The 11,512-nt window shown below is 38.9% G+C and overlaps 1 protein-coding gene across 1 annotated transcript; it reads left to right on the top strand.

The window, feature by feature from the left end:
• Positions 1–584: 584 nt before the first annotated feature.
• On the top strand, positions 585–6,635 carry plvapa (plasmalemma vesicle associated protein a). The gene is made up of 7 exons (XM_063462530.1): positions 585–749; positions 837–1,237; positions 2,598–2,664; positions 2,775–3,484; positions 4,290–4,938; positions 5,076–5,133; positions 6,330–6,635. Exons 2-7 carry the CDS (start codon positions 842–844, stop codon positions 6,361–6,363), a joined length of 1,914 nt encoding a protein of 637 aa, XP_063318600.1. The 5' UTR covers positions 585–749; positions 837–841; the 3' UTR covers positions 6,364–6,635.
• Positions 6,636–11,512: the final 4,877 nt, after the last annotated feature.

Genomic DNA, 11,512 nt, shown 5'->3' with positions numbered 1-11,512 from the left:
CAACAATAGCGTTCAGGACAAAGTTGGGATTCTCACTCTTACATTTCATTTTAAATCGCCTGTGTGTGTGTGTGTGTGTGTGTGTGCCTTAGTGCATGTTTGTGTTATGACAGAGGGAAGTGTGCTGACGTCATTGTGTTGGACTGAGACTCGAAGCATCAAAGAGCCACAGAATAAGACTCTTAGAGAAGCATCAGGAGCCATTGTCCTCCTTGTCAGCTGCGTGATGGAAATCACTGTTTATGATCCCATGAAAGATGGATTTGGCAGATTTACAGGGAAGCTCCACGCATTCAGTCCAGTGAGGTCCTTGGAGCCCATGGGTATTTGGGGTTTTTCAGCAGGCCTTAAATTCTGACTCAACCAATTGCAATGAGGTGCAGTTCGCAAATTACAGTAAGAGAATTCATTTATTTTTTCCCAAGAAAACATTTGGCTCATAAAGCATGCGGAGGGGTCATCGTGTGTTTGATAAACTCTGCATAGGTGTGGACGGCCAACAGAGGGAGGAGACTGGGAACAGGACCATTCCCATTATAGGAAATGTGTGGCCAAAGGTGTTTATAAACCCTTGCCCAAGTTTACACCCAGCACACAATCGTTTCTATTCTTTTGTAGCACAACTGCAAAGAGGAAACGTCTGGTCAGGATCTGCAGCATATTGGGCTTCACTGGAAGACTTTACAAGAAATGGGCTGTGAAATCAGCCGGACAGTCTGAAATAATTCAGCATTATCATCTGTCTCCTGGTAACTCTCAGATCTTGGACTTGCTTTTAGCCCTTCGTCTTGTTTTGTTTTTGTTTTTTATTTTGATTTTTCTACTCTGCTTTACAGCACCCATGTACAGCAGCGGCTATTCCCAGGTCTCCAAGCACAGCCCACAGGCTAAAAAAACGATGCAGTACCGCTCCAGCAGCAAGAGTTGCGGCTACTACATGCGCATCGTCTTCTTCTTCTCCTCGCTCATTCAGTCTCTTATCATAGTTAGCCTCGTGCTCTTTCTTGTCTATGGTAAGACGCAGGACTCTGCATGCCAAGAACGCACGCAGGACCTGGAGGAGCGCTTCAGTCAGCTATCCTTGGAGAATGTGGCTCTCAAGAAGCAGAGGACAAACTTGACCAATTTCCTCAATGTCACCCTGACTGCGAAGGCTCGGATGGACTCTGACCTGACAGTACTGCGTCAGTTCACCAATATGTCAATTCTGTATTTCCACGAATACGAACAGAAGCTGGTGAGGAACTGAGCTTTTTACAATACCTATATCTTTCTTCTATGTCTACCTTCTTATATGTTATCTAATTTAATTAATGAAGCTTTCATCTTTTTAATAAGTAAAATTACAGATGACAGGAAAAGATAATCAATACACCTGCAATATTTTAGCCAAGTTGATGCAAAATAATAATATAATTAATAATATTTCATTTGTGCTTCACAGTTTGGATGAACTGCACATTAACGATAAATCTACAGGTTCAAACATGCAAACTGTCAAATATACGGTCTTACATTCACTCCTGCATGCATGCTTACACACACACATCAGAAAAAAAAGAATTAAAAAAAGCTATAAAAATGAGCTTTCATCATTCATTCAAAGCAAACCACATATTCAGCCAGGCTGAGGATGGCTGTTCCAGAGTTTAGGAGCCACAACTTCGAAAAGCGTGAACACCTTTAGACTTGCCAATGACTGGAGAGCCCAGCTGATGGAATAAGGTCTCAGCCGATCTGCTGTAGAGGCAGGAGGCTGGCTTTGTACCAACTGAGCATTGTTTAAATGCCACAGCTTACCTAAGTATTGCTGACCATTTCCATCTCTTTATGGCCAAGCTGTACCTATCTTCTGATGGTCAAATCAGAGCTCTACATGATATTAATGAAATTTGAAAATGAATTCTGAATTTCTCAGTGAATGGCAGCAAGATTAAATGTAATATTTGAGTGCTGGCGAGTTTTTTTGTTTGCACCAGTTGGAGACAGGCTAAGGAGGACACAGAGGTGTACATGCAGTGATTTACGATAATCTGGACAGGGGGGCACAACCTAATGACTGACCTCCTCAGAGAAGCTGTCAGGTCCAAACACCAGAACCTCAATTTTGCTGGCATTAAGATGCAAGAAATCTGAAGATATCAAACTAGTAATGGCAGTGAGGCATTTACCTAAGGTGGTTATACACGTTAAAAGGTGAAAGTCTATGATAGTTGTACCTGTATTTGAGTGGGATTTTTTATGGGCCATGCTGACGGTTAGGTAAATGTTTGTAGATAAAATATATGAACCCCAGTGGTTAGGGTGAAGATGGTCCTGGTTAAAAAAAGCTCCAAGAAGTTACGCAAGGACATAAATTAGTCCACAAAGGGAATGTGTCCATTCCTGCTGTATAGAAGTTGGCAGAGACCGCTGAACTTCACACCACCAAAACTGGAGATGAATCAAAATGATCATAGATCCACAGAACTTTAGCTCAAATGGCATAATATTTCTTGCGATTGACAAACCTGAAGTTTTAAAAATGTGTTTATTCACTCTGTTTTAGAAGAAATCCCTAACACTCTGTTTTGTTTTGTTTGTATTAATGTCAACAGCTACAGTTCAATACTGACCTGAGCTTTTGCAGACTCTCACGATCGTCCCCATGCCCCATGCCAAGTGGTAAATATGATATGTCTTCAGTGCTAGCCCCAAAATAAATACATTAATGCATTTCATGCAGCTCTGACTTACTTTGTATATTGTTTTTCTTTTCTATTTTTTGTTTAAAGCTCTAAATCTTAATACTTGTAACTGTGGGGTGATGGTCGAACAACTGAAAGCTAGGTTTCAGCTTGTGAGTTCCAACTTCACCCAGTCAGTGCAAGCCATGAAGATGGAAATGGAGGAGATTGCCAAAGAAAGGGACAACCTCAACTTGGAGACCATCAAGCTGAGGAGGGATATCGCCACAAAAGAAAAGCAGCTGCAGATCTACGAGAAAACATCCAAAGATGAGTTTTCCCAGTCCTTGGGTTCGGTCTACAATGTTTCCAGGGCTTTTCTGCACAAGATCGATTCGCTCTTCCCTGCACACATTGCCTTCCAGATCACCTGTCCGAAACAGAGGGAACACCTGGAACAGATCCGCTCCAACTGCACCAACCTGTCCAGAGAGGTGGAAGACAAGCTCCAGCGTTACATGAACACCGTGGGAAATCATGTGGCAGGCATCCAGAATGAGAACATCCGCTTGAAGGCTGAAAACTGGCGATTCTCTGAAGACTACCGTTCGTGCAGCCAGGAGCGCACAGTCATGGTTGAGCAACACAAACAGAACCTAGACAAACTTCAGCAGAAGCACGATCAGGACCAGGAGAGACTCCTGAGGGAAAAGAAGAGGCTAAGCGGAGAGAAAGAGGTCTTAGAAAGCACCGTCAATTATAAAGCTAAAGCGATTGAGAGCCTTATGCAGCAAATCGAAATTCTCAACAAGTCCAGGGTAAGAAAGAACACCCAAGACTGATCGATATGCTACACAAGCCCCGATTTTTGAGCTTTTTAGTGTTCTTAATCAAGATGTTATATAAAAACTTGGATATTTCAGGAAAAAAAAAACACTTAGTCATCAAAGACCGAATTTAATTTTCAACTGAGTCCTTCATCCTTCCAAAGCTTTTCTCAGGGGAACTCAAAGACAACTGCAGGCAGAGATTCATGCTATTATGAAAAGTGATCCCATACAATTTGTCTGTATATTTTGTTGTAGATTTTCCTATAAAACTATTGATAAGTGCAATGATCTGCATTTTGTGCAAAAACGTTAGCACTGCCGGTAATGACAGCCTCTGCAGTACAGAGCAAGTGCAGGAATGCTAACAGAAAAAAGTCCATGCCTCACCTCTTTGAGATAATGAGGTGTTATATAAGGTGGATGAGATCAAAGTAGCATGACTGGTTGTTGGAAATGATCCAGCCTCGACTCCAGCAAGTGCAGAAGATGAGGGGGGAGCGGGGTATTGTCTGCGAGTAAAAAACTAGAGGGCAAAGAGGTGAAAGCAGGCAAATGTTTCTGCATTTCGTGTTAAGTGTCTGCTATTGTCTGAGGAGAAATTTTGAACCTAGATGTGAAGCTTAGTGCAGTTTTGTGATTACTGAGGAAAAATTGAGTTTTTTCTTAAAGCAGAACATGATTTCATTGTTTTGATATTTTCTCTTGATTCACGTGTTTTGTTGTGTTATACATGAATGAAAATTGAAGGCTTTATTTTCTCTCATGTTAAAACTGACCATTTTTTATTTTTCAGACAGGGTTTGGATTTCCTGGAGCCCTGGCCCATCAGCCAGGCACACCAGTACAGAATCGCTGGGGTGCCGGCTCTAGTTCTCCAAGCTCTACCAGTTTCGGTCAGCAGGGTAAGACAGGGTCAACTGGACTGTTAGGCCAAGGTTCTAGCTCACTTGGATCATTCAATAAACCTGCATCAACTCTACTGGGTGCAACTGGAGCAAGCTCCTCAAACACACCCTTGTCCACTGGGTCAAGAGTCAGCTCTCCTGGGTCAGGACTTAACAATCCAAATCTTAGCTCAGGTGGAATAGGCTCAAATAACCCATTACTGAGTGGGAGAGGATCTTCATCCATCGGGTCTTCCTCTGGGTCATCAGTGTTGACTCCTAACCTTAGCTCAAATTCATTTTCCTTGAATAGGCAAACATCAAATACAAGAAGCTCTGGCTTAGGATTAGGTTCATCATCCTCCTCTTCCTCCTCCTCCTCCTCCTCATCATCATCATCATCATCAACAAGTAAAACTACCTTTGGGCTTCCTTGGTTTGGGAGCAGTAACTCAGGTCAAAGTAAAACCCCAAGTGTACCAGGGAAAGGAACATCAAGTGGTACCAGTACTGGAGCTGGATCGCCATTTGGTGCAGGAAAACCCAATGGAATGACAGGTACATCTTTGAGCATAAATAAATACATTTGTTTTACTCTTATTTATTATTCTCACTGTCAAACATCTAAATTTATATAATTAATAACTCATGGCGAGGTAATGATAAATAACTATTTTCTTATGTTTAACAAATAGGCAACATCGCTCAGCACATACAAAATCTACAACGCCTGATCAACCCGCCTGGCCCACAGTAAGTATTGTATTTATTCTCCGAGGATTATAAGTTATTGCAAGTGTTGTAAGTTGCTGATTGCTGATTCCTCCTACATTCCCCTTAAGGCTCTTACCTATGTTGCTAAGTGAACGCCTAGCAACAGGCTAAAATGACCTCATTTAAGCATTTCTCCACCTATCTATCTGCGTCTGCATCCACAAAAGCTGAATGGCACATGATATATTATTGCATCATCATGTTGCCTAGCAACCACGTAGAAATAGGTTAAAATGACCCTTTTTATGCATTTATAAACCTTATAAAAGCATTGCATCATTTTCCTTTCACGGTCAACAGCACAACCAGGCCAAATAATACTGTAGAATGGGCATGTACTAGTATTGTCATTATACTAATGTTCAAAAGGTTGGCATCAGTAAGAAAAGTGCAGGTTCTTAAAGAAAGGTGCAGGGCAATAAAATATGACATTAAATGTTGTAAATGAAAATTATTAATGCAGTATTATTTCAAAAAATAGTTAAAATCATCAGCCATCACTTATGTTTTACTTAATGCTGAAAAGTGTGCTGATTAAAGAAGCAACGACTTTGACTAGTTGAATGTCAGCCTTTTGGGTTTGATTATAGACTCATAAAGACATACAACAGGGTATAATACTCTCTTCACAAACCTGCACAGTCTAGCTCTTACTAAATTAAGTTGCCAGCTGAAGACCTGCAAGTCACTCAAACTAGAAACACTTGTGGGTTAGTTGTGCAATGCAATGCAATTGCTTACAAACGTGAATGAGGCATTAGCCTTTGTGGGTTTAAGTCTGCTAAAATAGCCAAGGTAGAGCATTTTTTATGCAAATGTGCTGCTTCTTTAATCAGCATGCCAGATTTCAGCCTATGCTAACGTGATTAATTGGCCTTTTTAGACAAACCAGTTTTTTTTTTTAGGTAACACAATGTGCGATGGAACACCTTACCAAAAAAATTTGGATTTTGGTAAGCGGTGGGGTGAATACATAAATGTTTTAAAATAGGTTTATAGGTTATTTCTAAATAGGTTATATCAAAATCTTCTAGAAGACCCTTGTGTATTACACAGATTATCACCAAAATTATCCTTTAACAAAATGTTGCACTTCCACTTTATATACAAATACCAAATTTTTGTCTTTCTTTCTTTCTTTCTTTCTTTCTCTCCTTCTTTCTTTCTTTCAACAGGGAGAAACAAGAAATCTCCAGAATGCTGGGTTAACCGTATCATTTTTATAATCTGTTGTTATCTGTTACACATGGCTTCTCATATTGAGTTCTCATCTTGTCTATACATAAAAGTACTGTATAATACGCTCTGCTTATGACAGGTAATGTTTCAGTATGCATGATATGAAATCCATTCCAATAACTTGCACTTTTACATTTAAAATGTGAAGCTTTGTCATGCGTGTATGAATAATGGCATGTAGTATTTAGTATATAGTATTTTTACAGTGTAAATACAAAGATAAAAATAAAGGTTTTGTTTAAGCCTAAGTATGTAAACTGTGCCTCTGGTCTCCATTTCTCTGTCTCCTTGTCTTGTTCTTTATAAACAAAGCTATTTAAAATATTATCCCATTCAGATCCGGAAAGAACTGTTTGTTTCTGTGTGCGTCACCTATTGTGTAACTAATTGTCTGCAGCTGACTCCCAAGCCCCTCCTGTGACAGCTTATTGGCAACACGGTTTAATCCTTCCAACATGTTTATGTTTACCTGCCAACTTGTTAGTATGGAGGCAGAGAAAAATGGTAGGAATCTTTTGACAAGCACTTAAAAACAGTGCGTAACCTCCTTACGGCAGAGAACACGGATATCCATAATCTAAATAAGATTTTAAAATACCTCTCATTGAAAAAAAAAACAGGTGGGAAAAGAAGGAGCAATTGCTACATGATGAGTGGTCTGACCACACCTTAAACAACCTTAGACATAGCAATCAGATTTTATCTTCTATCTCCGATCACAGCCTGAATATTAATACAACAGCTTTAATACAGACAAAAATATAAACAAAGCTACTGGTCTTGGATTAGTTTCATACAAAGGTCCATTTTATTTGGACCCCAACAGCTTCAGTGTGGAGCCAACATGGTCCAGTGGGGAAAAAACATCTTGAGAACAGACAAACATCCTGTTCAAAGAACTATGAAAGGATGGGGACATGCTGTTAATGCAAGAATCAAAAGGGTATTTGTATTGGTGCCAATTAAATACAGCACTTAGGCTTGGGCGAGAGGGATAGGATATCCTTTGTTTAACAGTAGTGTTTTCCACATTTAGGATGTGAAATGCAGGAGCGCCAATCAGGGTATTAAAGGTCAGATGGTTGGATGCTACTGGGAGTCTCTTTATTGGATGCAATGGGACAAAGGATGTGTTAAAACTACTTACTGGAAAATTATCTTGATGATGCTGGTCTGAGCAAGTCTGTTTCCTGTCATGTTATCTCATTTTCCTGCCCCGTACATCATTTGTGTATTCTATGTGCACAGTTCACCACTGAGCATTGTCTGACTGACACAGTGGTCAATAACAACAATTGTTATGCACTTTCTATAATTTCTCATCCAGTTCAGGCTTGTCATAGGGCAAGAGGTGGGGCAGACTCTGAACAGACTACGAGGCTACAGGCTTAGTTTGAACTTTCCCACCTTACATTCTTTAAATTTAATTTATGCTTGAACAACTCCCTGAAGGTTATTGTATTTATATTATTCTTTTTAACAGAGCTAAAAACAAAGTATCATAAATATGTTAACATGTCATAAAGTGAACTTTACCACAGAACAATAAGACATACGAGATATACTTACATTCAAGACACATACAAGAACAATGCAACGTTATTTTTTTCGAAATTAAACTTTATTGACAAGTAAATTGTATTCTAGTGAAGTCAGGTCTGATTGTTTAGGAGTTGTGGTGAGCTGTGTCTGCTTACAATACAAAGGTCCAAAGAATATGTTGATCAACTTTATCCACACATTTAACTTGTTCACTTGTTGGCAGGAACTTGAAACTGCCAAAATCTTATGTAAGTTGTCCAAAACTGTCAAATTTGCTGTAACCAGTAAATTTCCCCAGTGTGGGATTAAATAAAGTCTGTGTCTAAAATCTTCCGTAAGCAATGCATGCCACTTTTTTTTTTCAAGCTTTCTGTCACTTTGCCAAAACTAGACACAGTTTGAAATAAAGTGTAAGCAGCCTATCCATACATGTCCTGTTTTTTTTTTTTGTTTTTTTTTCGTTTGTTTAGGTTTTTAAAAATCTTTTAAAGCCTGAAACATGACATAATTGCCAGGAAAGGTTTAGTGAACCATCTGGCCATTTGTTTAAAAAATAATTAAATTTAATGCTACATAAATGCTACATCTGGCATTTATTTATTTAATTGATTGTCTCAAAAAGTCACAAAAGACATGTATCAAATACGATACACTGGGTGTTTAAGCAGGTCATTATTAAGACCAGATGTACGTCTGGGTAAAAGCTAATCCAGCACATCCTCAGGTTAAGACTAGATAACATTCACACACTCACTGCTGGCTGTTGACTGGGGATCTTGACCCTAAGAACTCTGGTCATTACTTACAAAAATATGAGGCATTTGTGGCACAGTCTGAAGGACCACCTCCCTCTACTTCCTATAAGGCAGGAAATTGTCAGGGTGGTTATGATTACGACCTCCTTCCTCACCTGGGGCTTCAGGACTGTGACTCTTTTGTCTGTGCATGCTAATGTCCCCTTTTTTACTGTGACTTCTAATTGCATTTCCTGTCTGTTGGGCTGTAGCTGCCGTCACACGGCTGCCCAGGATGGAAAAGACATCATGGAGCAAAACCCCTTTTTTTGTCCATCAACACTGCAGAGTCTAGAGGGGAATATGAGGCTTTTTTTTTTTTTACATCCTTCAGAGCAACCCTGACCTTCACCTTGAGAACATTCAGTAGAAATGTTATTGGAAGAAAGGCAAAGATTGTTTTGTTGTTAAAGACAACAGGTTGCTTTCATGTAATCTTTGTTTTAACAGCTAGACCTTTATGTTTTTTGAAGAAACATGAAGTTCAAATGGTGACGTCAATATAATAAAATGTTCCACCTACAACTTTTCTTTATTTTACTGCCCCAACATGAAGAGCACAATAATACCTTACATTAAACTTTATATAGTAAATTATGTACAGACGTGTCAGGTTCAGCTTGAATTGCTGGACAGATGGAATTTCATTATGACTGATATCACTGAACTCACTGCTGAATCAATCGTTACCAAATGTTTGAAGCAAAACCGTAGCAGTTTCACTACTTCACATCCCAGCTGGAATGATTGATTTCTCTGTCGAGTGCATATCAATTTAAACACATGTACAGTAGTTTTGCTCTAATGTTCTTTATGAACACCGTGGAAGTCAATTTTGTGTAGTTATTCACAGGCAGACTTTGACACTTTACACTTTAAGAACAACACTTACCTCAAGATCCTGTGATGACATCTCCTTTTTTTTCCATCAAACAGTCTTATTACTTTCCAAAATCTATTTGGGTTAATGAATTGCACTGAAACGAAAATTAAAACGTTGCAAGTTGCAGTCTGAATTGTCCTAAAAGTGAATGGCAGCAAATCACATATGGCCCAAGGTAAAAGCTAACATCAATTTGCAAAAATGCTCAACATGGAAAAGCTAAACATTTTGTAGTTGAGACTAATGAAAAAAACATTTATCCTGCATTTGATTGGCTAATGAATCAAAGTGAAATGTAGACTTGATGATAATAAAATAACAATATATCATCAATGTGTAGTGAAAAAGTGAAACAGTTTGTTGACTCTCTTGTTGAGAGGCAAAATAACTCAACAGAAAGTGCTGCATAGCAGAAACATTTACTGTTGTCTGCTAGTGTATCTGCAATATGTAACAAAGGGAAGCCGTACAAACAAGAAACAAAAAGCAGGCCCACTCAAACCTGTTTACAAGAGGGTGCTGTTGATCTAATCAATTATCCCTCACATGCTGAGAACTCTATTCTACAGCAGGGAATATAGAGAAGGTTATTGATCATCCAGTCTGCTAAGGGTAACAGTAGGTGCTGTATACATTACACACCTTAGAGAGAACATCACTCATCACACAAAGCTCTTGAAGTTATCATATCTGTTTAGTTTGAGCAAAGCAGAAAATAATTAAGAACAAATGGTGAACGCTGTGAAAAATACTGTCTTTCAGATGTCACTGATAATATCTTAAATTCATATGGGTACTTTTCAAAGGTCGTGTGACTCCTGGAGTTCCCCATTTAAATCATAAAAAGTTATGACAGAGGTCCAGTGCTACAACCCGGTGCAACACGCTGATAACAAAATTGGTCTGATAACAAAAATCTGCATCTCAGTCCGTGACCATGACAGCCTCTTCCTTATTTTTGCTTAATAATACAAAAGTTTGTGCTTTTGTTTATCTCAGTGTGTCATAGACCTGTAGTGTCTTTCTTTCAGTGCGATAAAAGGGTTTCAGGTTCACATATTAACTTTGCAGCAGAACCATCCTTCATGACGCTAACCTGTGTACTGCTTCCATCTAGTGTCTATGCTAGTGTATTGCTATACTAGAACACAAGGGTGTCATGAATGCCTGTTCATCTCTCTTTTGATTGTTTCTTTTTTTACCTGCCTGAAGGGTACACCAATTTACAAAATAGGAAATTTAATGCAATTTATAAAACCTGAGGTTTGGTTTATTTTTTACCAAGTAGTAGCCTATACTGGCATACAAAGTCAAGAACAGAAAGATAATCAACAGTACTCCATTTTTATCTCTAACTTCAACTTACTTTGTCAGCGCTCAGCCGTGCTTACCTTTCACTGCTGCTCATGTTGCACAGTGCACTGAAAGGCAGACACAAGATATCTTTCAGAGCTGAGGGACAATTTGTCAGGTCCATGTGCTGACATGACAGTGAGAACTGTGGCAGGCAAACAGCTGTGCCTTTGTATGACAACACAAGCAGAAGGTGTAAATGAATAATAGATTCAAACAGCTCTAATTATTGTGTCGCTATCCGGCTGAATGCTTTCTTTTATACTGCTCATGAAAAACGATGCACACATATTTAAATACAACGCCATATGCTATTATTAAAACCTTAATTATGACATTATTAATGCTTCATATTGTTTTTCTTCATAAAAAAAAATAAGAAAATTTACTGGGCTTGTTGATTGACTCACCATAAACCTTATAAGTTACGCCTTTATTTTATGCTGTTATTGCCTTAATTCTTTGTGGTTTGGGTTCAACAAGGAGCTGGAAACTTTTCTCAGAGGATTTTGCTCCATATTGACATGATAGTGTCACACAGTTGCTG

Source organism: Pelmatolapia mariae, linkage group LG18 (assembly GCF_036321145.2).
Source record: "Pelmatolapia mariae isolate MD_Pm_ZW linkage group LG18, Pm_UMD_F_2, whole genome shotgun sequence".
NCBI lineage: Eukaryota > Metazoa > Chordata > Actinopteri > Cichliformes > Cichlidae > Pelmatolapia > Pelmatolapia mariae.
Note: the sequence above shows the minus strand (reverse complement) of the source record. Positions and strands in the feature narration are given on the sequence as shown.